This window comes from Rhinoraja longicauda, chromosome 5, assembly GCF_053455715.1.
Source record: "Rhinoraja longicauda isolate Sanriku21f chromosome 5, sRhiLon1.1, whole genome shotgun sequence".
Taxonomy (NCBI): Eukaryota; Metazoa; Chordata; class Chondrichthyes; order Rajiformes; family Arhynchobatidae; genus Rhinoraja; species Rhinoraja longicauda.
The window spans coordinates 2,807,651-2,834,833 of NC_135957.1; the positions used below are offsets into that span (position 1 = coordinate 2,807,651).

The following is a 27,183-nucleotide window of genomic DNA, read 5'->3' on the forward strand; positions in this document are numbered from 1 at the left end:
GTGCAGGAGGAGGCCAATTGGCCCTTCGAGCCAGCAGCGCCATTCATTGTGATCATGGCTGATCATCCACAATCAGTAACCCGTGCCTGCCTTCTCCCCATATCCCTTGATTCCATTAGCCCCTAGAGCTCTATCTAACTCTCTTTTAAATTCATCCAGTGAATCGGCCTCCACTGCCCTCTGTGGCAGAGAATTCCACAAATTCACAACTCTCTGGGTGAAAAAGTTTTTTCTCACCTCAGTTTTAAATGGCCTCCCCTTTATTCTTAGACTGTGTGGCCCCTGGTTCTGGACTCCCCCAACATTGGGAACATTTTTCCTGCATCTAGCTTGTCCTGTCCTTTTATAATTTTATACGTCTCTATAAGATCCCCTCTCATCCTTCTAAACTCCAGTGAATACCTCTGACCTCTAAGCAAGAATCTGTCAATCTCCACTTACGTTCTCCCCGTGACCTGCGTGGGTTTTCTACGAAATCTTCAGTTGCCTCCAAAAACGTACAGGTTTGTAGGTTAATTGGCTTGGTAAATGTAAAAATTGTCCCTAGTGGGTGTAGGATGGTGTTAATGTGCGGGGATCGCTGGTCGGCGCGGACCCGGTGGGCCGAAGGGCCTGTTTCCGCGCTGTACGTCTGTACGTCTGTAAACCTGCACGTCTTTGGAGTGTGGGAGGAAACCGAAGATCTCGGAGAAAACCCACGCAGGTCACTGGGAGAACGTACAAACTCCGTACAGACAGCACCCGTAGTCGGGATGGAACCCGGGTCTCCCGCGTTGTATTCGCTGTAAGGCAGCAACTCTACCGCTGCGCCACCGTGACCGCCATGATCTGACTGTCGACCTTTCTGTTCTAGACCTCCATGGATTCTTTGACCGGCTGTGTTGAGCAAAGATTTTCCAGCTCGACGTCTGATTCGGGTAAGTGCAGGAAGAATGAGGGGACAACATTAAGCTGGGGATGGTTCGGGAGGTCTCGAAGGTGTTCCACCATTGAGTAAAGATTACAAGGAGATTTCATGGCCTTCAAATGCAGGAAGAGTTCCAATTGACTGCATTGGGAGTAACCCTTCTTCAGACTTAATTCCTTCATGACTTAATTGAATTGACTTGCCAATTCCCTTTCTGAAGAAGGGTCTTGACCCAAAACGTCACCCATTCCTTCTCTCCAGAGATGCTGCCTGTCCCGCTGAGTTACTCCAGCATTTTGTGTCTCTCTTCAGTTTAAACCAGCATCTGCAGTTCGTTCCTACAACATTGGGAGAAACCTTTGTTTTAAACTGGTACGGTGTTGGTAACCAGAGGGAAATAGATTGCCAAAGAGCCAAGGGGAGGACAAAGGAAATTATGTGTAGACAATAGACAATAGGTGCAGGAGGAGGCCATTCAGCCCTTCGAGCCAGCACCGCCATTCAATGTGATCATGGCTGATCATTCTCAATCAGTACCCTGTTCCTGCCTTCTCCCCATACCCCCTGACTCCGCTATCCTTAAGAGCTCTATCTAGCTCTCTCTTGAATGTAGGATGGAACTGCAGATGCAGATGTAAACCGAAGATAGACACAAAATGCTGGAGTAACTCAGCGGGCCAGGCAGCATCTCTGGAGAGAAGGAATGGGTGACATTTCGGGTCGAGACCCTTCTTCAGACTGAGAGTCAGGGGGAGTGGGAAACGAGAGATATAGACGGTGATGTAGAGAGATCCAGAACAAATGAATGAAAGACATGCAAAGAAGTAACGATGATAAAGGAAACAGGCCATTCATTGTCAGCTGTGGGCTAGGTGAAAACGAGTTACAGACAATGAGACTCAACAAGACGACAGTGAAGCTGGTACGACTTGGGTGGGGGAGGGATGGAGAGAGAGGGGATGCAAGAAATTATATTGACCCTCCGAGCTACTGTCTGGAATGTTCCAGATGAAGGGCAGTTTTTTTTAAATCAAAAATATTTATCTTGGAATCTTGGAATCATCTTTGATCAAACCCTTTCCTTCGACAAACACATCAAACACATCACCAAGACAGCCTTCTTCCACCTCAAAAACATCGCCCGTCTCCGTCCATCCCTCTCCTTCACAGCTGCAGAAACCCTCATCCACGCCTTCATTACCTCCCGTCTGGACTACTGCAACAGCCTCCTCTATGGCGCACCCTCAAAAATCATCAGTAAACTTCAATACATTCAAAACTCCGCTGCCCGTCTACTCACCCACTCCCCGATCCGTGACCATATCACCCCCGTCCTTTACAAACTCCACTGGCTCCCCATCCCCCAGAGAATCCAGTACAAAATCCTCCTCATGACCTACAAAGCCCTCCATAACCTGGCCCCATCCTACCTGACTGACCTCCTCCACAGGCACACTCCCACCTGCACCCTCCGCTCTGCTGCTGCCAATCTCCTGTCCCCCCCCATCCGGACCAAACTCAGATCCTGGGGGGACAGGGCTTTCTCCATCGCTGCTCCCACCCTATGGAACTCACTACCCCAAACCGTCAGAGACTCCTCCTCACTCACCACATTCAAAACATCACTGAAGTATCACCTGTTCAGTACTGCCTTCAACCACTGAAGGTCACCTCACCTTCTGTCTCCTTTCTCTGTTCGTTTACTTATTTATCTATTTATTCACTTCTCTATGTTCTCTAAATCCCTGTAACGCGTCTTTGAGTGTATGAAAAGCGCTATATAAATGTAATGCATTATTATTATTATCATTATTTATTCAAATATTAAAATACTATATACAATACATTTAAACCAAAACAGAACCCACTACCATAATACAAGACAAACAATAAACTACTACACAACTATGTTATGTAGGGAAATAACTGAAGATGCTGGGACAAATCGAAGATATCACAAAATGCTGGAGTAACTCAGCGGGTCAGGCAGCATCTGTGGAGAACATGGATGGGTGACGTTTCACAGAGTGCTGGAGTAACTCAGCGGGTCAGGCAGCATCTGTGGAGAACATGGATGGGTGACGTTTCACAGAGTGCTGGAGTAACTCAGCGGGTCAGGCAGCATCTATGTTACAACGATGTTACACTCCTGGTCAAGGATGCATTCCACCCCCCCGCGGTGCCCAGTGGTCCCGGAAATCTCCCAGGGTGCCCGTGGACAGCGCGCGGTCCCTCTCCAACACCACCCGGGCGCGGACGTGACCCCGGAAAAGCGGCAGGCAGTCGGCTCGGGCAGAGCCCTCTTCCGCCTGGCGCCGTGACTCGCGGACGGCCATCTTGGCCAGGCCCAGGAGCAACCCAACCTAACCAGGACATCTTCGGCCCCCTGCCCTCTCCCCTACGCACACGGTGTCCAAAGATGAGGGTGGTGGGTGTGAAGTGCAGCCAGAAGGCAAGGAGCAGCCCCTTTAGAGAGGGGAACATGGATGAAGGGCAGTGGAAGCAAGTTAGATTGTATTTTGCACAAGGATCTCAAATGAACAGATTCACTGGACCATGGGCAAAGAGGGGGCTCTGTAGCGCAATGGATAGCGTGTTTCACTTCCACTGATGCATACCAAGGTTGCAGGTTCGAGAAGGTGGCGCAGCGGTAGAGTTGCTGCCTCACAGCGCCAGGGACCCGGGTTCCATCCCGACTACGGGTGCTGTCTGTAAGCGGTTTGTATGTTCTCCCCGTGACCTGCGTGGGTTTTCTCCGGGCGCTCCGGTTTCCTCCCACACTCCAAAGACGTGCAGGTTTGTAGGTTAATTGGCTTCTGCAAATTGTCACGAGTCATAGAGTCATAGAGTGATACAGTGTGAAAACAGGCCCTTCAGCCCAACTCGCCCACACCTGCCAACAATGTCCCAGCTACCCTAGTCCTACCTGCCCGCACTTGGCCCATAGCCCTCCCGAGTGTAGGATGGGAAAGTGGGATGACGTAGAACTTGTAAGACGTGCAGATTTGTAGGCTAATTGGCTTCGGTAAAGATTGTAAATTGTCCCTGCCGTGCGAGATAGTGCTAGTATACGGGGTGGTCACTGGTCGCTGAAGGGCATGTTACCGCACTGAATCTCTAAACTAAACTAAACTAATCTAGTGTCTTGGTGATCGATGGTTGGCACAGACTCAGTGGGCCGAAGGGCCTGTTTCCACACTGTATCTCTGAAGTAATCTAAACTAATTTTTAGATTTAGAGATACAGCACGGAAACAGGCCCTTCGGCCCACCGGGTCCGCGCCGCCCAGCGATCCCCGCACACTAACACTATCCTACACACATTAGGGACAATTTTTTACATTTACCAAGCCAATTAACCTACAAACCAGTACGTCTTTGGAGTGTGGGAGGAAACCGAAGATCTCGGAGAAAACCCACGCAGGTCACGGGGAGAACGTACAAACTCCGTACAGACGGCGCCCGTAGTCAGGATCGTACCTGAGTCTCCGGCGCTGCATTCGCTATAAGGCAGCAACTCTACTGTTGCGCCACCGTGCCGCCGGTATTACTGGTGGATGGATGATCGATGTTGCAGAACGGTCCGCCCAAACCTACCTGATCTCCCGGTTGCTAAACACTTTAACTCCCCGTCCCACTCCCACACTGATCTTTCTGTCCTGGGCCTCCTCCATTGTCAGAGTGAGGCTAAACGCAAACTGGAGGAACAGCACCTCATATTTCACTTGGGCAGCTTACACCCCAGCGGTATGAACATTGACTTCTCCAACTACAAGTAACCCTCTCTCTCCATCCCCTCCCCCTTCCCAGTTCTCCGACCAGTCTGACTGTCCTTGTTTACATTTTATCTCTCTTTGCTTTGTTGTCACCTTCTCCCAGCTAACAATGATCTATTCTACATTTTCATTGAACCTCATCCCCTTTGATGTCTCGTTCTCACACCTTACACCTCCTTATCTCTGTGTCACCCTCTCCGCTGACCCTCAGGGTCTCGGCCCTGAAGAAGGGTCTCGGCCCGAAACGCCGCCCATTCCTTCTCTCCAGAGATGCCGCCTGACCCGCTGAGTTACTCCAGCATTTTGTGTCTATCTTCGGTTTCGCTGGTCGGTGGGCCGAAGGGCCTGTTGCCACACTGTATCACTAAACTAAACTGAAAAGACGTGGGGGCAGCTTTTCCTTCCGTGAGGTTATTCAGCGTCTCCTGCAGATTCTTGCTCCTGTCATCTATTCCTTTCTGCACTGGGTAGATGGTTTTGCAGCGACTCCTTATCTTATCTCGAAGGCTCTGAATATCAGGTCTGGAGGCCTTATCTCACTGAGTAGGACTTGAAGCCGACCGTCCTTCAAGTTGCTGTGCTTGCTAATATCGCTAATCTTTAACACGGTGGAATTAACCTCTAGCATGACCCGTTCACCCCCTCCCCTCTGCTCAATCGATCGTGGACTGTTGCCCCAAATCAACTAGGCGTGAAGTACTTTTTGGAAAGAGTGCAGCGGAAGATAAACCTGTTTGATGAACGTTTGCAACCAAAATAACGCGGTGACACTTTTGTGTACTGCCTCAGTGAGGTCTCTTGTATCATTTTACCGGGTTGTATGGAAAACACAGCATTCAGCCCCTCAGTCTGAAGAAGGGTCTCGACCCGAAACGTCGCCCATTCCTTCTCTCCAGAGATGCTGCCTGACCTGCTGAGTTACTCCAGCATTTTGTGAAATAAATACCTAGAGACACACATATCTCTCTAAATCTTTCTTATACATAATTTAGAAGGATGAGAGGAGATCTTATCAAAACGTATAAGATTATTAAGGGGTTGGACACGTTAGAGGCAGGGAACATGTTCCCAATGTTGGGGGAGTCCAGAACAAAGGGCCACAGTTTAAGAATAAGGGGTAGGCCATTTAGAACGGAGATGAGGAAAAACTTTTTCAGTCAGAGAGTTGTGAATCTGTGGAATTCTCTGCCTCAGAAGGAAGTGGAGGCCGATTCTCTGAATGCATTCAAGAGAGAGCTGGATAGAGCTCTTTAGCGGAGTCAGGGGGTATGGGGAGAAGGCAGGAACGGGGTACTGATTGAGAATGATCAGCCATGATCACATTGAATGGCAGTGCTGGCTCGAAGGGCCGAATGGCCTCCTCCTGCATCTATTGTCTATTGTCTATAATCATAATCATAATCACAATCACACTTTATTAGCCAAGTATGTTTTGCTACATACGAGGAATGTCATTTGCCGTACAGTCATACCAATAAAAAGCAACAGGACACACAAGATACATGTTAACATGAACATCCACCACAGTGACTCCTCCACATTCCTCACTGTGATGGAAGGCGAAAACAAGTTCAATCTCTCCCCTTCGTTGTCCTCCTGCGGTCGGGGGCCTCGAGCCTTCTGTTGACGGGACGATCTTGGCTCCCGTAGCCGGCGGCATTTGGACCCTCTGCATCGGGGCGATCAAGCTCCCGCATCGGGGGGGGGAATCTCAGCTCCCCCCCACCGGGCGATCTGACCCCGGGTCGGGGCTAGTCGAACCTTCTGCGACTTTGGAGCTTCCCGACATCGGTCTCTACCCGAGACTGTGAGCTCCTCGATGTTGAAGTCCGCAGGCCGCAGTTGGAGCGTCGATCCCAGGCAAGGGATCGCAGGCTCCGATGGGAAGTCCACAGCCCTGCGGTGGGGCTCAAAGTCAGTCTGAAGGGTGACTGTTTCACACAGAGGATGTGTACAATGCAACCAGAGGAGGTGGTTGAGGCCGGTCCAATAACAACACTTATAAGTCACTTGTAGACACAAAATGCTGGAGTAACTCAGCGGGTCAGGCAGCATTTTGGGAGAGAAAGAATGGGTGGCGTTTCAGGTCGAGACTCTTCTTCAGACTGATGTCAGGGGAGGGGGCGGGACAGAGATAGGATGTAGTCGGAGACGGGAAGACTAGTGGGAGAACTGGGAAGGGGGAGGGGATAGAGAGGGAAAGCAAGGGCTATCTGAAGTTAGAGAAGTCAATGTTCATACCGCTGGGGTGTAAACTGCCCAAGCAAAATATGAGGTGCTGTTCCTCCAATTTGCGCTGGGCCTCACTCTGACAATGGAGGAGGCCCAGGACAGACTGGGAGTGGGAGGGGGAGTTGAAGTGCTGAGCCACTGGGAGATCAGGTTGGTTGAGACGGACTGAGCGAAGGTGTTGAGCGAAACGATCGGTGAGCCTGCGCTTGGTCTCGCTTGGACAGGTACATGGACTGGAAAGGTTTATCGGCATACGAACATGCAGTGTCCACGGGGGACTCTGGTGGCCTTCCATGAACACTGGCCATCGTGGGAAGTCGAATGTGTTGCAGATAAGGATGATAATCCTTAGACGTGCAGGTTTGCAGGTTAATTGACTGGGTAAATGTAAAAATTGTCCCTAGTGTGTGTAGGATAGTGTTAATGTGCGGGGATCGCTGAGCGGCGCGGACCCGGTGGACCGAAGGGCCTGTTTCCACGCTGTATCTCTAAATCTAAATCTAAAAAAAAATCTATAATGTAATCTGATGATGACGAATTGATGTTTGTAAACTGCCAGGGAGCTTTGATCTATCCAGTACTGTGTAACTGAGATTAGTTAAACAAAATCTCCTTGTTAAGGATTAAAAAAAACCAATAATCCAGAATAAAGATGCAGAGAAGTGTGAGGTGTTGCATTTTGGAAAGTCTAAGATGGGCAGGACCTACACAGTGAATGGAAAGTGTTCTCTCTGGGGAGTGTTGTAGAGCAGAGCGATCTAGGAGTGCAGGTGCATAGTTCCTTGAAAGTGGCGTCACAGGTAGATAGGGTGATCAAGCAGGCTTTCAGCACATTGGCCTTCACCAGTCAGAGTATTGAGTATAGAAGACAGACACTAAAAGGCTGGAGTAACTCAATGGGCCAGACAGCATCTCTGGGGAAAGGGTCTGAAGAACTATCTCAACCCGAAATCACCCATTCCACAGATGCTGCCTGACCCGTCGAGTTACTCCAGCTTTTTGTGTCTATCTTCGGTTTAAACCAGCATCTGCAGTTTCCTGCTACACATATTGAGTATAGACGTTGGGAGGTCATGTTGCAGTTGTATAAGACGTTGGTGAGGCCGCATTTAGAGGATTGTGTTCAGTTCTGGGCACCATGTTATAGGAAAGATATTGTCAAGCTTTCCTAGTGGGTACGGGGAAGATTTACGAGGACATTGCCAGGACTAGAGGGTGTGAGCTACAGGGAGAGGTTGAGCAGGCTGGGTCTTTATTCCTTGGAGCACAGGAGGATGAGGGGAGATCTTATAGAGGTGTACAAAATCATGAGAGGAATAGATCGGGTAGATTCGCTTGCCCAGAATAGGGGAATCGAGGACCAGAGGGCACAGATTCAAGGTGAAGGGGAAAAGATTTAATAGGAATCTGAGGAGCAAACTGATGGAACAAACTGCCAGAGGAGGTAGTGGAGGCAGGGACCATCACAATGTTTAAGAAGTATTTGGACAGGTACATGGATAGGACTGGTGTGGAGGGATATGGACCAAGCGCAGGCAGGTGGGACTAGGGTAGCTGGGACATTGTTGTGGGCAAGTTGGGCCGAAGGGCCTGTTTCCACACTGTATCACTCTGTGACTCTATGAAGGGCCTGTTTCCACACTGTATCACTCTGTGACTCTATGAAGGGCCTGTTTCCACACTGTATCACTCTGTGATTCTATGAAGGGCCTGTTTCCACACTGTATCACTCTGTGACTCTATGAAGGGCCTGTTTCCACACTGTATCACTCTATGACTCTATGACTCTGTGAAACGTCACCTATCCATGTCCTCCAGAGATGCTGCCTGACCTGCTGGCTGTAAACTAGTTGGGTTAATTTTATTCTCTCTATTCTGTCCATCTCTCCACAGTTCATGCTTTGAGACCATCAGAGATAAAAGTCGTTGCCAAGATGGGGGATTCGCTAATCGTGAGTTTGCTTAATATTGCCTGGGAATTTCGTGAGCATGCAACTTGTTTACAGTGCACACTAACCCCTCACTGCTTATTTCCAGGCTGTTTCTACAGAGGACACAGTACAATCGATAAGGTAATGATTTTCAACCTGAAAATAGCAGCCAATTTTTATTTTGCTTAACCCTCGCTTTTCATTGATATCCCAGTAAATCACTAGACAATAGACAATAGACAATAGGTGCAGGAGGAGGCCATTCGGCCCTTTAAGCCAGCAGTCATTCACTGCAATCATGGCTGATCATCCACAATCAGTACCCCGTTCCTGCCTTCTCCCCATACCCCCTGACTCCGCTATCATTAAGAGCTCTATCTAGCTCTCTCTTGAATGCATCCAGAGAATTGGCCTCCTGAGGCAGAGAATTCCACAGATTCACAACTCTCTGACTGAAAAAGCTTTTCCTCATCTCAGTTCTAAATGGCCTACCCCTTATTCTTAAACTGTGGCCCCTGGTTCTGGACTCCCCCAATATTGGGAACATGTTTCCTGCCTCTAACGTGTCCAACCCCTTAATAATCTTATACATTTCTATAAGATCCCCTCTCATCCTTCTAAATTCCAGTGAATACAAGGAGACTCGGCAGTAGAGGGGAGGGACCCAGAATATCTGGAATACATTATCTTAGATGTGCCAGGTTGGCACGGTGGCACAGCGGTAGAGTTGCTGCCTTACAGAGACCCGGGTTCCATCCCGACTACGGGCGCCGTCTGTACGGAGTTTGTACGTTCTCCTCGAAATCTGCATGGGTTTTCTCCGAGATCTTCGGTTTCCTCCCACACTCCAAAGACGTGCAGGTTTGTAGGTTAATTGGCTTGGCAAATGTAAAAATTGTCCCTAGTGGGTGTCGGATAGTGTTAATGTGCGGGGATCGCTGGGCGGCGCGGACCTGGTGGGCCGAAGAGCCTGTTTCCGCGCTGTATCTCCAAATTAAACTAAACTAAACAATTAGAGTGAAAGCCAAATGATAAGCATGAATTTAATTGGTGGAAACAAGGAAATGCAGATGCTGGTTTAACAAGGAAAAACACAAAGTGCTGGAGGAGCTCAGTGGGTCAGGCGGTGCCTCTGAAGAATGTGGATAGGTGTCACGATGGCGCAGCGGTAGAGTTGCTGCCTCGCGATGCCAGAGACCCGGGTTCCATCCCGACTATTGGCGCTGTCTGTACAGAGTTTGTACGTTCTCCCCATGACCTGCGTGGGTTTTCTCCGAGATCTTCAGTTTCTTCCCACACTCCAAAGACGTGCAGGTTTGTAGGTTAATTGGCTTGGTAAATGCGGAAATTGTCCAGGATGATGCTAGTGTGCGGGGATCGCTGGTCGGTGCGGACTCGGTGGGCCGAAGGACATGCTTCTGCGTTTAATCTCTAAAACTAAAAAATCACTGAAACTCGGTACATCTGACAGTAATAATCCTAAACCCAAATTTATCTTTGTCTTTTTTCTTAACTGAAGCATTGGTGAGGATCCATTTGGCAGGACGCAAGCTTCATTTCCAGGTACGTGCCGATAAACGGTCCCCCAGCAGTGGCAATATTTGGTCGCACTCTGCTTTCTGGGCCTCCAAGAGAGCCCAGCTGGGAGTCAGTCTTTCCAGGTGAGGCAGAGGTTCACCTGCACCTCCTCCAACCTCATCTACTGTATCCGCTGTTCCAGGTGTCAACTTCTCCACATCATTGAGACCAAGCGCAGGCTCGGCGATCGTTTCTCTCTCTCTCCATCTGTACACTGTATTGTCTTTCAGCTGACTGGTTAGCACGCAACAAAAGCTTTTCACTCTACCTCGGTACACGTGACAATAAACTAAACTCAGCTCAACTCAAACTCAACACAAAACGGAAAGGTCTGGAGAGATGGGCCAAATGCAGTCAAATGCGGGTAGCTTACATGGGGTATCGGGGTGGGCATGGTCAAGTTAGATGGAAAGGCCTGTTTCTGAGCTATGTCTCCATAACTCTATAACAATTCGAAAGACATGTGGGTTTGGAGTAGGGTTGCCAACTGTCCCGATTTAACCGGGACATCCCGAATTTTGGGCTAGATTTATTTGTCCCATATGGGACCGGCCTTGTCCCGTGATAGGCGTCGGGGGGCGCTGTAGGCCTGGCGCTGTAGGCCCGGATGCTGTAGGCCCTGACTATGGATGCTGTCTGTACAGAGTGTGTACGTTCTCCCCGTTACCTGCGTGGGTTTTCTCCAAGATCTTGAGTTTCCTCCCACACTCCAAAGACGTGCAGGTTCGCAGGTTGATTGGGTTGGTATAAATGTAACTTGTCCCTAGTGTGTGTAGGATAGTGTTAGTGTGCGGGGATCACTGGTCGGTGCGGACTCAGTGGGCCAAAGGGCCTGTTTCCGCGTTGTATCTCTAACCTAAACTAACGTGTTGGAGTAACTCAGCGGGTCAGGTATCTCCAAACAATCCTGTCCGTTTGGCCATACCTGAGTAATTTACAACGCCGAACCCTCCTGATCATCTTTCTATTCCACAGATATTCTGATGACCTTTAACCCCGACATTATCGGATACTCGCCAGGCAACAGGATCCATGACAACGCCTTGGACCAGTCTATTCTGAACGTCAAGGCTGAGTATGTTAACTCTTTTTTGAGAAGGCCTTGCCTTTGTCGGTCCTGGCATTTCTATACAGTTGTGAAGGGTTTTACGAGGGGTGGTGTCAGAGTCGTAGAGTGATACGGCGTGGATACAGGCCCTTCGGCCCATCTTGCCCACACTGGCCAACATGTCCCATCTACACTCGTCCCACCTACCGGCACGGTGGCGCGGCGATAGAGTTGCCGCCTTACAGCGAATGCAGCGCCGGAGACTCGGGTTCCATCCCGACTATGGGCGCCGTCTGTACGGAGTTTGTACGTTCTCCCCGTGACCTGCGTGGGTTTTCTCCGAGATCTTCGGTTTCCTCCCACACTCCAAAGACGTGCAGGTTTGTAGGTTAATTGACTGGGTAAAATGTAAATGACTGGGTAAAATGTTTTTTTTTAAATTGTCCCTAGTGTGTGTAGGATAGTGTTAATGTGCGGGGATCGCTGGGCGGCACGGACTCGGTGGGCCGAAGGGCCTGTTTCCGCGCTGTATCTCTAAATCTAAATATAAATCTATCCATGTACCTGTCTAACTGTTTCTTAAACTCTGTGATAGTCTCTGGTTCAACCACCTCCTCTGGCAGCTTGTTCCATACACCCACCACCCTCTGTGAAAATGCCACCCCTCAGATTCCTATTAAATCTCCCCCCACACTTTATACCTATGTCCTCAAGTTCTTAATTCTCCTACACTATATGTTTTAGATTAGTTTAGAGATACGGCACGGAAACAGGCCCTTCGGCCCAGCCAGTCCTTACCGACCAGCGATCCCCGCACACTAACACTATCCTACACCCACTGGGGACAATTTTACATTTATACAATTACACCAAGCCAGTTAACCTACAAACCTGCACGTCTTTGGAGTGTGGGAGGAAACCGAAGATCTCAGAGAAAACCCACGCAGGTCACGGGGAGAACGTACAAACTCCGTACAGACAGCACAAACCCGGGTCCCTGGCGCTGTAAGGCAGCGACTCTACCGCCGCGCCACCGTGCTGCCCCATTTACCTGCGCATTTACCCTAATCTCTTGCTCCGGCCGGCACGGATTCGGTGGGCCAAAGGGCTTGTTTCCACACTGTATCTCTAAAACATAAACTAAAATATGGTCATACAGCATGGAAACAGATCCTTCAGCCCTACTTGTTCAGGCTGCCCAAGATGCCACATCTAAGCTAATCCCACATGCCCACATCCCTCGGGCAGCACGGTGGCGCTGCAGTAGAGTTGCTGCCTTACAGCGAATGCAGCGCCGGAGACCCGGGTTCCATCCCGACTACGGGCGTCGTCTGTACTGAGTTTGTACGTTCTCGCCGTGACCTGCGTGGGTTTTCTCCGAGATTTTCGGTTTCATCCCACACTCCAAAGATGTGCAGGTTTGTGGGTTAATTGGCTTGGTAAATGTAGAAATTGTCCGTAGCGTTAGTGTGCGGGGATCGCTGGTCGGTGCGGACCCGGTGGGCCGAAAGGGCCTGTTTCCGCGCTGTATCTCTAAACTAAACTAAACTAAACTAAACAGATCCTTCGGCCCTATTTGTTCAGGCTGCCAAGATACCACATCTAAGCTAAACCCACATGCCCTTATAGATAATAGACAACAGGTGCAGGAGTAGGCCATTCGGCCCTTCGAGCCAGCACCACCATTCAATGTGATCATGGCTGATCATTCTCAATCAGTACCCCGTTCCTGCCTTCTCCCCATACCCCCTGACTCCACTATCCTTAAGACCTCTATCTAGTTCTCTTTTGAATGCATTCAGAGAATTGGCCTCCACTGCCTTCTGAGGCAGAGAATTCCACAGATTCACAACTCTCTGACTGAAAAAGTTTTTCCTCATCTCCGTTCTAAATGGCCTACCCCTTATTCTTAAACTGTGGCCCCTGGTTCTGGACACCCCCAACATTGGGAACATGTTTTCTGCCTCTAGCGTGTCCAACCCTTTAATAATCTTATATGTTTCAATAAGATCCCCTCTCATCCTTCTAAATTCCAGTGTATACAAGCCTAGTCACTCCAGTCTTTCAACATACGACACTCCCGCCATTCCGGGAATTAACCTAGTAAACCTACGCTGTACGCCCTCAATAGCAAGAATATCCTTCCTCAAATTTGGAGACCAAAACTGCACACAGTACTCCAGGTGTGGTCTCACCAGGGCCCTGTACAACTGCAGAAGGACCTCTTTGCTCCTATACTCAACTCCTCTTGTTATGTGGCACATATCCCTCTAAACCTTTCCAATCTGTGTACCATTCAAATTCCAGAGTACCTACCTCAACTACCTCTACTGGCAGCTCGTTCCACATACCCACCAGCTTCAGTGAATGTGCTCCCTCTCAGGTTCTATCAAATCTTTCCCCTCTCACCTTAAACCTATGTCCTCTGGTTCTTGATTCCCCTACTCTGGGTGAAATACTATGTACCTTCACCCTCATGATTTTATGCACCTCTCTAAGGTCACCCCACAGTAGGGTTGCCAACTATCCCACTCCCAAATAAGGGACAAGGTGACGTCACCCCCCCAGCCAGCGACCACGTGCTCCCGCTCCACCAATGGCGGCTGCCCGGGCCGGGAGGCGCGTTGCAATGCAACCTCTATTAGGGGGCGCCGGGTCTCCGGGCCTACAGTGTCCGGGTCTACAGTGTACGGGCCTACAGTGTCCGTAGCCTACAATGACCGGGCCTACAATGACCGAGCCTACAGTGTCCGGGCCTACAGTGTCCGGGCCTACAGTGTCCGGGTCTACAGTGTACGGGCCTACAGTGTCCGTAGCCTACAATGTCCGGGCCTACAATGACCGAGCCTACAGTGTCCGGGCCTACAGTGTCCGGGCTTACAGCGCCCCCCCCCCCCCTGTACGGGGCAAACCAATTTAGTCCAATATACAGGATGTCCCGGCTAATGCAGGACAGTTGGCAACCCTGCCCCACAGCCTCCTGCGCTCCAAGTTATAAAGTCCTAGCCTGCTCAACCTCTCAGGCCCTGGCAACATCCTCATAAATCTTCTTTGCACTATTTCCAGCTTAATGACATCCTTGCTATTGCAGGGTGACCAAAACGGGACACAATCATCCGAATGTGGCCACACCAGCGTTTTGCACAACTGTAACCTAATGTCCCAACTTCTATACTCAATACCCTGTCTGATGAAGTCTAATGTACCAAAAGTCCTCTTTAGCACCCTACCTACATGTGATGCCACTTTCAGGGAACAATGGTGCAGCGGGTAGAGCTGCTGCCTCACAGCGCCAGAGACCCGGGTTCCATCCTGACTACAGGTGCTGTCTGTGTGGAGTTTGTACGTTCTCCCCATGACCGCATGCTTTCCTCCCACATCCCAAAGCCGTCCATGTTTGTAGGTTGATTGCCTTCTGTAAATTGTCCTCGGTGTGTGTGAGAGATCATGTATGATCGCTGGTCGGCGCGGACTCGGTGGGCCGAAGGGCCTGTTTCTGCCCTGTATCACTCAACTGAACTAAACTCAACTAAACTAAATTAGTTCTTCATCCCTCTGCTCTGCAACACTCCCTGAGAGTTGGAAAGGTACAGGGAACCGACCAGACAGGGAAATAGGTGCAGGTGCTGGTTTATACCGAAGACAGACACAAAATGCTGGAGTAACTCAGCGGGACAGGCAGCATCTCTGGAGAGAAGGAATGGGCGACGTTTCAAGTCGGGACCCTCTACAGACTGAAGAGTCTCAGTCTGAAATGCCACCCATCCTTTCTCACCAGAGGTACTGCCTGACCCGCTTAGTTTCTCCAACACTTTAGTTTAGATTTAGAGATACAGCGCGGAAACAGGCCCTTCGGCCCACCAGGTCCGTGCCGACCAGCGAACCCCGCACATTAACACTGTCCTACACACACTAGGGACAATTTTTACATTTATTAAGCCAATTAACCTACAAACCTCTTTGGAGTGTGGGAGGAAACCGAAGATCTGATTGAGAATGATCAACCACAATCACATTGAATGGTGGTGCTAGCTCGAAGGGCCAAATAGCCTCCTCCTGCACCTATTGTCTATTGTCTATCTTGGAGAAAACCCATGCAGGTCACAGGGAGAACGTACAAACTCCGTACAGACAGCACCCGTAGCCGGGATTAAAGGGCCATAGTTTAAGAATAAGGGGTAGGCCATTTAGAACGGAGATGAGGAAGAACTTTTTCACCCAGAGAGTTGTGAATCTGTGGAACTCTCTGCCTCAGAAGGCAGTGGAGGCCAATTATCTGGATGCTTTCAAGAGAGAGCTAGATAGAGCTCTTAAGGATAGTGGAGTCAGGGGGTATGGGGAGAAGGCAGGAACGGGGTACTGATTGTGGATGATCAGCCATGATCACGGTGAATGGCGGTGCTGGCTCGAAGGGCTGAAGGGCCTCCTCCTGCACCTATTGTCTTTTGTCTCATCCCGGGTCTCTGGCGCTGCAAGCACTGTAAGGCAGCAACTCTACCGCTGCACCACCTTTGCGCGAGGGAGGGCAATGGATCTGATGAGATTGTTCTGGGGGAGCTTGGATGGAACTGAGGGGCGGCAAATCTCCACTGGTGTTGTCATATGTAAGAGCAGCTGATGTTTTTGATATTGTCTAATATCTTCCATAATGTAAGTCCACCTAATAACGCCGTGATCCGTTTATTTCAGGGAGTTGTCGGGGCAGGCTCTGAGGCTGGTGAACAGTTTAAAGAGTAATCCGGTGAGTGCTTGGGTCTGAAGAAGGGTCCCAACTCGAAATGTCACCCATCCCTTCTCTCCAGAGATGCCGCCCGTCCCGCTGAGTTACTCCGGCTTTTTGCGCCTACCTTCGGTTTAAACCAGCATCTGCAGTTCCTTCCCACACGAGTGTTTCGTTTTTTTTTTAGATTTTAGAGATACAGCGCGGAAGCAGGCCCTTCGGCCCACCGGGTCCGCGCCGCCCAGCGATCCCCGCACATTAACACTATCCTACACCCACTGGGGACAATTTTTACATTTGCCCAGCCAATTAACCTACAAACCTGTACGTCTTTGGAGTGTGGGAGGAAACCGCCAGATCTCGGAGAAAACCCACGCAGGTCACGGGGAGAACGTACAAACTCCGTACAGACGGCGCCCGTAGTCAGGATTGAACCCGAGTCTCCGGCACTGCATTCGCTGTAAGGCAGCAACTCTACCGCTGCGCCACCGTGCCGCCCCGATAGAACTACTGCGCGGGCGATCGCTGGTCGGCGCGGACCCGGTGGGCTGAAGGGCCTGTTTCCACACTGTGTCTCTAAAGTAAACCAAAAATGATAAATGAGCAGCAACTAACAGGGCCTGCATCTCTTTCAGCACGTTGACTTTCAGAGGGATTGGAAGCTGATCACAGTCTACATTGGCATCGCCGATCTGTGTGCTTACTGCACAAACGAGGTAATGTGCAAAAATACTCTTATTAAGTAGTGATGTCTTTGTGTATTCACTATAACATCATCATCGGCGGTCACTGGAAGCGAGTGTGACTGTCCTCTCCATAGGGTCGGACGCCTGTGCGTGACTTTGTTTAACGTGGGGAGACTGGTGCACAGACAGCCACCACACGGTCCTTGACAGATCTGGGTCAGGATCCAGTGGCGTGGAGTCCAAGACGACCGGGGACCCTTTCCTGCTGCAGCCTTCATCCATCCGCCTTCCCAGCCGTTGTGACGCTCCACTAAAGTCAGCAATCATCCTCCGCCTGTTCCACCGTTGAGGTCTTGGTTGGATCGCTCTTTGTCAGGGACCTCCCTCCCCCTCGACCTTACCGCCACGGGTGACCCTACCAGGAGCGTGGCTCCAGACGCTCTCAGGGTCTCAGGACCACACAAGCTTCTCCACCACCACAAGGTGACAATCCTGCTACTGCTTAAGTCAAGTCAAGTCAAGTCAATTTTATTTGTACAGCACGTTTAAAAACAACCCAGGTTGACCAAAGTGCTGTACATCAGTTCAGGTACTAAGAACGAACATACAATGGCACACAAACATAACAGCACATACATAAACAGTTCACAGCGCCCACTCAGAGGAGCCTCAAACGCTAGGGAGTAGAAATAGGTTTTGAGCCTGGACTTAAAGGAGTGGATGGAGGGGGCAGTTCTGATGGGGAGAGGGATGCTGTTCCACAGTCTAGGAGCTGCAACCGCAAAAGCGCGGTCACCCCTGAGCTTAAGCCTAGACCGCGGGATAGTGAGTAGCCCCAAGTCGGCCGACCTGAGGGACCTGGGGATAGAGTGGTGGGGTAGAAGATGTTTGATATAGTGGGGGGGGGGGGGGGGGGGGGGGGGGAGGGGGGAAGCCCGTTTAGGGCTTTGTATGTGAATAGGAGGAGCTTGAAGTTGATTCTGTACCGTACTGGGAGCCAGTGGAGAGAGGCCAGAATCAGAGTGATGTACTTAAGGGTGCTAAGGCAGAATGAACCAATAAATTTAGTTTAGTGTATTGTCACTGTCAGGTAGAGTGAAAAGCTTTTGTTGCGTGCTATCCCGTCAGCGGAAAGACTATACATGATTACAGTCGTGCTGTCCACAGTGTACAGATACACGATAAAGGGGACAATATTCAGCACAAGATAGTGTGGGTGGTGCAGCGCCGGAGACCCGGGTTCCATCCCCACTACGGGTGCCGTCTGTACGGAGTTTGTACCTTCTCCCCGTGACCTGCGTGGGTTTTCTCCGAGATCTTCGGTTTCCTCCCCACACTCCAAAGACGTGCGGGTTTGTAGTTTAATTGGCTTCTGTAAATGGACCCCAGGGCGCAGGGTGGTGCCAGTGTACGGGTGATCGCTAGTCTTTGCCGACTAGACGGGCCGTAGGGTCTGTTTCCGCGCTGTATCTCTAAACTAAAAAAAAAGTCCAGTAAAGTCTGATTAAAGATAGTCCAAGGATCTCCATTGATAACAGTAATGAGGATCAAATTTTGAACGTCCAGAGTTAGGTTTGGAAAGGTGCAAACTAACACAGTCTGAAGAAGGGCCCTCAGGTGAAACGTCACCCATCCACGTTCTCCAGAGATGCTGCCTGACCCGCTGAGTTACTCCAGCACTCTGTGAAACGTCACCCATCCATGTTCTCCAGAGATGCTGCCTGACCCGCTGAGTTACTCCAGCACTTTGTGTCTTTTATTGTAAGTCGACATCTGCAGTTCCTTGTTTCTAAATTCATGTACAGAGGGATCTTCGGGTCTAAGTCCACAACTACCTGACAGAGGCAACACAAGCAGACAGAGTGGTAAAGAAGGCATGTAGAATTCTCTTGCCTTCCTAGACCGGACCATGAAGTGTAAGTCATGATGCAGAGATATAGGACTTTAATTATGTTGCATTTGGAGTAGATTAGTTTAGTTAAGTTTAATTTCGAGCTGCAGCACAGAAACAGGCCCTTCGGCCCACTGAATCTGCACCGACCAATGATCCCCGCACACTAACACGATAGATACACTAGGGACAATCTGTGCATTTACACCAAGCCAATTAACCTACAAACCTGCGCGTCTTTGGAGTGTGGGAGGAAACCGAAGATCTCGGAGAAAACCCACGCAGGTCACGGGGAGAACGTACAAACTCCGCACAGACAGCGCCCGTAGTCGGGATGGAACCCGGGTCTCCGGCGCTGCAAGGCAGCAACTCTACCGCTGCGCCACCGTGACCGCCCATGTACTGCGTATAGTTATGGATGCCCCATTAAAAGAAGGACGTGAGGCTTCGGAAAGGGGAGGGAGGAGGTGGGTGGGCACGGACTTGGTGGGCCGAAGGGCCTGTTTCCGCGCTGCCTCTCTTGTGCCTGAGTCTAATGTCGAAAAGAACCAGCGTGGAAGGGTGATCAATGGATCGTAGGTCAACGATCGATGGGCCGAAGGGCCTGTTTCCACGCTGCACTTTTCAATTGATCAATTGAACAGGGATATCTTTGACTGGGAAGCGATCATCTGCAAAGTGTTGAAGGTGTTCTTTCTTTAATTCTTTTATTCAGGAGCATCACTCACCAGAAAATGTTGCAATCAGAATTAAGGATGCTCTGGATATATTCTATCAGGAGGTAAGCACAGTCATAGAGTCATAGAGTCATAGAGTCATAGAGTGATGCAGTGTGGAAACTGGCCCTTCAGCCCAACTCGCCCACACTGGCCAACTTGCCTGCGTTTGGTCCATATCCCTCCAAACCTGTCCTATCCATGTACCTGTCCAACTGTTTCTTAAACGATGGGATAGTCCCAGCCTCAACTACCTCCTCTGGCAGCTTGTTCCATACACCCACCACCCTCTGTGTGAAAAGGTTACCCCCTCGAATTCCTATTAAATCTTTTCCCCTTCACCTTGAACCTATGTCCTCTGGTCCTCGATTCCCCTACTCTGGGTAAAAGACTCTGTACATCTACCCGACCTATTCCTCTCATGATTTTGTACACCTCTATAAGATCTCCCTTCATCCTCCTGCGCTCCATGGAATAGAGACCCAGCCTACTCAACCTCTCCCTGTAGCTCACACCCTCTAGTCCTGGCAACATCCTCGTGAATCTTTTCTGAACCCTTTCAAGCTTGACAATATCTTTCCTATAACATGGTGCCCAGAACTGAACACAATATTCTAAATGTGGTCTCACCAACGTCTTGTACAACTGTAACATGACCTCCCAACTTCTATACTCAATACTCTGACTGATGAAGGCCAAAGTGCCTAAAGGAATGGGTGACGTTTCGGGTCGAGACCCTTTTTCAGACTGAGAGTCGGGGAGGGGGAGACACAGAGATAAGGAAGTGTACGGTGTGAAAACGAGACATCAATAGACAATAGGCAATAGGTGCAGGAATAGGCCATTCGGCCCTTCGAGCCAGCATCACCAATCACCATGATCATGGCTGATCATCCACAATCAGTACCCCGTTCCTGCCTTCTCCCCATACCTCCTGACTCCGCTATCCTTAAGAGCTCTATCCAGCTCTCTCTTGAATTCATTCAGAGAATTGGCCTCCACTGCCTTCTGAGGCAGAGAATTCCACAGATTTACAACTCTCTGAGTGAAAAGGTTTTTCCTCATCTCTGTTCTAAATGGCCTACCCCTTATTCTTAAACTGTGGCCCCTGGTTCTGGACTCCCCCAACATCAGGAACATGTTTCCTGCCTCTAACGTGTCCGACCCCTTAATAATCTTATACGTTTCGATAAGATCTCCTCTCATCCTTCTAAATTCCAGTGTATACAAGCCTAGTCGCTCCAGTCTTTCAACATACGACAGTCCCGCCATTCCGGGAATTAACCTAGTAAACCTACGCTGCACGCCCTCAATAGTAAGAATGTCCTTCCTCAAATTCGCCAAGAGGATGGAAATCGAGGAAAATGTCGAATAGACCATTGTTAACTAGGATAATGTAACAACAAAGCATATGGAGATAAAATGGAGTCGGGGACGGTCAGACTGGTCAGAGAACTGGGAGGGTGGAGATATGGAGAGAGAGGGAAAGCAAGGGTTACTTGAAGATAGAGAAGTCAATATTTAGAGAAGTTAATGTTTAGAGAAGTCAAGAAGAAGCCAATAGACAATACATGATAACGTTTCAAGCCATCGACAGTATACAGTTACAGGATAAAGGGAATAATGTTTAATGCAAGAAGATCTGTATCGCCTCAACACACATTATGGCGTTTAAGAAACAGTCAGACAGGTACATGGATAATGACTTCTCTAACTTCAGATAGCCCTTGCTTTCCCTCTCTATTCCCTCTCCCTTCCCAGTTCTCCCACCAGTCTTCTATCTTTGTCCCGCCCCCTCCCCTGACATCAGTCTGAAGAAGGGTCTCGAACCAAAACGTCACCCATCTCTGGAGAGAAGGAATGGGTGACGTTTTGGCTCTCGACTCTTCTTCAGTCTGAATGGCGGGACTGCCATATGTTGAAAAACTGGAGCGACTAGGCTTGTATACACTGGAATTTAGAAGGATGAGAGGGGATCTTCTCGAAACATATAAGATTATTAAGGGGTTGGACACGTTAGAGGCAGGAAACATGTTCCCAATGTTGGGGGAGTCCAGAACCAGGGACCACAGTTTAAGAATAAGGGGTAGGCCATTTTGAACTGAGATGAGGAAAAACTTTTTCAGTCAGAAAGTTGTGAATCTGTGGAATTCTCTGCCTCAGAAGGCAGTGGAGGTCAATTCTCTGAATACATTCAAGAGAGAGCTAGATAGAGCTCTTAAGGATAGCGGAGTCAGGGGGTATGGGGAGAAAGCAGGAACGGGGCACTGATTGGGAATGATCAGCCATGATCACATTGAATGGCAGTGCTGGCTCGAAGGGCCGAATGGCATCCTCCTGCACCTATTGTCTATTGTCTATTGACCCGAAACGTCACCCATTCCTTCCCTCCAGAGATGCTGCCTGACCCGCTGAGTTACTCCAGCATTTTATGTCGACCCTCGATTTAATCCAGCATCTGCATTTTTTTTCGTACACATGGATGGGTCAGGTTTGGTGGGATATGGACCAAGCGCAGGCAGGTGGGACTAGTGTAGCTGGGACATTGTTGGCAGGTGTGGCCGAGTTGGGCCGAAGGGCCTGTTTCCACGCTGTATGACTCTGTGTGAATTATCGTCTGATTTCACTGCACGTGTACCTCTACCCAGGTGCCTCGGGCCTTTGTGAACCTGGTGGAGATGCCGAACATCAACAGCTTCCTCCAACACTACAACGCAGGCCCCACTGCACACAAACGCAGATCAGGGTAAGGTCTGCGCTCACAATCCTGCCCTTCTTCTGCCTCACACCGCGGTGGAGGCCAAATCAATGGGTATTTTTAAGGTGGAGATCGACAGATGCTTGGTAGAGTTGCCGCCTCACAGCGCCGGAGACCCGGGTTCCATCCCGACCACGGGTGCTGTCTGTGCGGAGTTTGTACGTTCTCCCTGTGACCTGCCTGGGTTTTCTCCGGGTGCTCCGGTTTCCTCCCACACTCCGAAGACGTGCAGGTTTGTAGGTTAATTGGCTTGGTACAAATGTAAATTGTCACTAGTGTGTGTAGGAAAGGGCCTCGACCCGAAACGTCGCCCATTCCTTCTCTCCTGAGATGCTGCCTGACCTGCTGAGTTACTCCAGCATTGTGTGTCTACCTAGGATAGTGTTGATGTGCGGGGATCGCTGGTCGGTGCGGACTCGGTGGGCTGAAGGGCCCTGTTTCCGCGCCGTATCACCAAACTAAACTAAACTAAGTTAGTGTGGGTGTCAGGGGTTAACGGGAGAAGGCAGGAGAATGGGGTTACGAAGAAAAGATAGGTTAGCCACGATTGAATGGCGGAGTAGACCTGATGGGCCGAATGGCCTAATTCTAGTCCTATAGCTTATTGATCTATGAACTTATGAAATGAAACATGTTTCTAACTCGTTTTCACCATAGGGACCTCTTATAAGGTCATAAGATTATAAATAACAGGAGCAGAATTAGGCCATTCGGCCCATCAAGTCTGTTCTGCCATCCGATCGTGGCTGATCTATCTCTCCCTCCTAACCCCATTCTCCTGCCTTCTCCCCATCACCCCTGACATCCGTACTGATCAAGAATCTATCTATCTCTCCGTGAAGATCTAGCTCTTATGATCCACAAAGACATGTTCTTATGATCTTTCTTTGTTCCACAGGGTTTTTTGTGAGTGCCTGGCTAAATTCCACGACTCGGGAAACGTATCTGAAAACAACATTAGCAGTCACTATAGGGTAGGTGCCACTTCAACCTCATTTATTGCTGGTGGTAGATTTTAGATTTAGAGGTACAGTGCAGAAACAGGCCCTTCGGCCCACCGGGTCCGCGCCGCCCAGCGATCCCCGCACACTGACACTATCCTACACACACTAGGGACAATTTTTACATTTGCCCAGCCAATTAACCTACAAACCTGCACGTCTTTGGAGTGTAGGAGGAAACCAATGATCTCGGAGAAAACCCACGCAGGTCACGGGGAGAACAGATTCTGCCGGAACTGGTCCTTGCCGTATCGCGTGTTAGAACATAGGACAGTACAGCACAAGAGCAGGCCCTTCAGCCCACGATGTCTGTGCAGAACATGCTGCCAAGCACAACTCTGATCTGTGAGGGGGGAAAAAAAAGGAACTGCAGATGCTGGTTTACACAAAAAAAGACACAATGTGCTGGAGTAACTCAGAGGGCCAGGCAGCGTCCCCGGAAAAGGCGACTTTAGTTTGGAGATACAGCGAGGAAACAGGCCCTTTGCCCCACCAGGTCCGCGCCGACCAGCGATCCCCGCACACTAACACTATCCTACACCCACTGGGGACAATTTTTACATTTATACCAAGCCAATTAACCTACAAACCTGCACGTCTTTGGAGTGTGGGAGGAAACCGAAGATCTCGGAGAAAAGTCACGGGGAGAACGTACAAACTCCGTACAGACAGCACCCGTAGTCGGGATGGAACCCAGGTCTCCGGCGCTGCATTCGCTGTAAGGCAGCAACTCTACCGCTGCACGCGCGTGTGTGTGTGTGTGTGTGTGTGTGTGTGTGTGTGTGTGTGTGTGTGTGTGTGTGTGTGTGTGTGTGTGTGTGTGTGTGTGTGTGTGTGTGTGTGTGTGTGTGTTAGACACAACAGATGTGCGTGGAACCGCAGGCAAGGGTGACAGAAGAAATGACAAGCGAGTTTAGTGTTTACTGAAGAAGGGTCCCGACCCGAAACATCACCCATTCCTTTTCTCTGGAGATGCTGCTTGTCCCACTGAGTTACTCCAGCATTTTGAGTCTATTTACTTAGTTTAGTTTAGAGATTCAGTGCAGAAACAGGCCCTTCAGCCCATCGTGTCCGCACCGACCAGCGATCCCCGCACACTAACACTATCCTATACACACTAGGGACAATTTTTACATTTGCCCAGCCAATTAACCTACAAACCCGCACGTCTTTGGAGTGTGGGAGGAAACCGAAGATCTCGGAGAAAACCCACGCAGGTCACGGGGAGAACGTACAAACTCCGTACAGACGGCCCCCGTAGTCGGGATGGAACCTGAGTCTCCGGCGCTAGGTTCGCTGTGAGGCAGCAACTCTACTGCTGTGCCAATAATACTGTTACCGATGAGTGTTTGTTGTGGTTGTTTCGGCAGAAGGCGGTCCAGGACCTGGTGTATTCGGGGATCTACGACAAGCGGGAGGACTACACCGTCATTCTGCAACCCTTCCTCCGCAGCCTGCAGTTGCCTCTCACTGACGTAAGTTCATCGCTTCAATAGACAATAGGTGCAGGAGGAGGCCATTCGGCCCTTCGAGCCAGCACCTCCATTCAATGTGATCATGGCTGATCATTCTCAATCAGTACCACGTTCCTGCCTTCTCCCCATACCCCCTGACTCCGCTATCCTTAAGAGCTCTATCTAGCTCTCTCTTGAATGCATTCAGAGAATTGGCCTCCACTGCCTTCTGACAATAGACAATAGACAATAGGTGCAGGAGGAGGCCATTCAGCCCTTCGAGCCAGCACCGCCATTCAATGTGATCATGGCTGATCACTCTCAATCAGTACCCCGTTCCTGCCTTCTCCCCATACCCCCTCACTCCGCTATCCTTAGAGGCAGAGAATTCCACAGAATCACAACTCTCTGACTGAAAAGGTTTTTCCTCATCTCAGTTCTAAATGGCCTACCCCTTATTCTTAAACTGTGGCCCCTGGTTCTGGACTCCCCCAACATTGGGAACATGTTTCCTGTCTCTAGCGTGTCCAACGTGTCACTTGGCTGCAGGAGTCAAGGAGAGACATGCATCGTGTGTGGGAAGCCAGGACTGCATGGGAGAGTCTGGATGCATGGAGCTCCCCCCCCCCCCCCCTCTTAGCTTAGCTCAGCTTATTACTGCACTGAGATACAAAGTCAGAGAGTCTCTGCATAGAGATACAGTGTGGAAACAGCCCGACTCGCCCATAGCGACCTACATGTTCCATCTACACTAGTCCCACCTGCCTGTGCTTGGTCCATATCCCTCCAAACCTGTCCTATCCATGTACCTGTCTAACTGTTTCGTAAACGATGGGATAGTCCCAGCCTCAACTACCTCCTCTGGCAGCTTGTTCCATACACCCACCACCCTCTGTGTGGAAAGGTTACCCCTCAGATTCCTATTAAATCTTTTCCCCTTCACCTTGAACCTGTGTCCTCTGGTTCTCGATTCCCCTACTCTGGGTAAAAGACTCTGTGCGTCTACCCGATCTATTCCTCTCATGATTTTGTACACCTCTATAAGATCACCCCTATTCCTCCTGCGCTCCATGGAATAGAGACCCAGCCTGCTCAACCTCTCCCTATAACTCACGCCCTCTGGTCCTGGGAACATCCTCGTGAATCTTCTCTGTGCACCTTCCAGCTTGACAATATCTTTCCTGTAACATGGTGCCCAGAACTGAACACAGTATTCTAAATGCGGCCTCACCAACGTCTTATACAACTGCAACATGACCTCCCAACTTCTATATACAGTGAATAGCTTTTGTTGTTGCGTGCTACCCAGTCAGAGGAAAGTCTATACATGATTACAATCAAGCCGTCCACAGTGTACAGATTTGGACCGCAATGTCTGTGTGGAACAAAATAACGTTAGAAGGGGTCTCTTAATGAGAGGGACAGACAAGAGATGGCGAGACAGGTAGACAGACAGAGACACACACACACACACACACACACACACACACGCACACACACCCCACACACACACACACACACACCCCACACACACACACACACACACACACCACACACACACACACACACACCCCACACACACACACACACACACACACCCCACACACACACACACACACACACCCCACACACACACACACACACACACACCCCACACACACACACACACACACACACCCCACACACACACACACACACACACACACACACACACACACACACACACACACCCCACACACACACACACACACACCCCACACACACACACACACACACACACACACACACACACACACACACCCCACACACACACACACACACACACACCACACACACACACACACACACACACACCACACACACACACACACACACACACACACACCCCACACACACACACACACACACACCCCACACACACACACACACACACACCCCACACACACACACCCCACACACACACACACCCCCCATACACACACACCCCCCCCCCCACACACACACACACACACACACACACACACACCCCACACACACACCCCACACACACACACCCCACACACCCCACACACACACACACCACACACACCCCACACACACACACACCCCACACACACACACACACACACACACACCCCACACACACCCCACACACACCCCACACACACACACACACCCCACACACACACACACACACACACACACACCCCACACACACCCCACACACACACACCCCACACACACACCCCACACACACCCCACACACACCCCACACACACACACACACACACACACACACCCCACACACACACCCCACACACACCCCACACACACACACACACACCCCACACACACACCCCACGCACACACACACACACACACACACACACACACACACCCCATACTCACCCCCCCCCCACACACACACACACACACACACACACCCCACACACACACACACACACACACACACCACACACACACCC

At 50.2% G+C, this 27,183-nt stretch overlaps 1 protein-coding gene across 1 annotated transcript in view; it reads left to right on the plus strand.

Annotated features, from left to right (window-relative positions):
- LOC144593825 (phospholipase B1, membrane-associated-like) overlaps positions 1 to 27,183 on the plus strand; it is a 171,067-nt gene that overhangs the window by 28,282 nt on the left and 115,602 nt on the right. Inside the window, exons 2-12 of the mRNA XM_078399942.1 lie at positions 854 to 917; positions 8,808 to 8,866; positions 8,952 to 8,986; positions 10,365 to 10,408; positions 11,399 to 11,498; positions 16,161 to 16,212; positions 16,827 to 16,907; positions 19,484 to 19,549; positions 22,133 to 22,230; positions 23,141 to 23,216; positions 24,614 to 24,718. Of these exons, the coding sequence (XP_078256068.1) occupies positions 854 to 917; positions 8,808 to 8,866; positions 8,952 to 8,986; positions 10,365 to 10,408; positions 11,399 to 11,498; positions 16,161 to 16,212; positions 16,827 to 16,907; positions 19,484 to 19,549; positions 22,133 to 22,230; positions 23,141 to 23,216; positions 24,614 to 24,718 (780 nt within the window). The remainder of the gene's footprint in view (positions 1 to 853; positions 918 to 8,807; positions 8,867 to 8,951; positions 8,987 to 10,364; positions 10,409 to 11,398; positions 11,499 to 16,160; positions 16,213 to 16,826; positions 16,908 to 19,483; positions 19,550 to 22,132; positions 22,231 to 23,140; positions 23,217 to 24,613; positions 24,719 to 27,183) is intronic.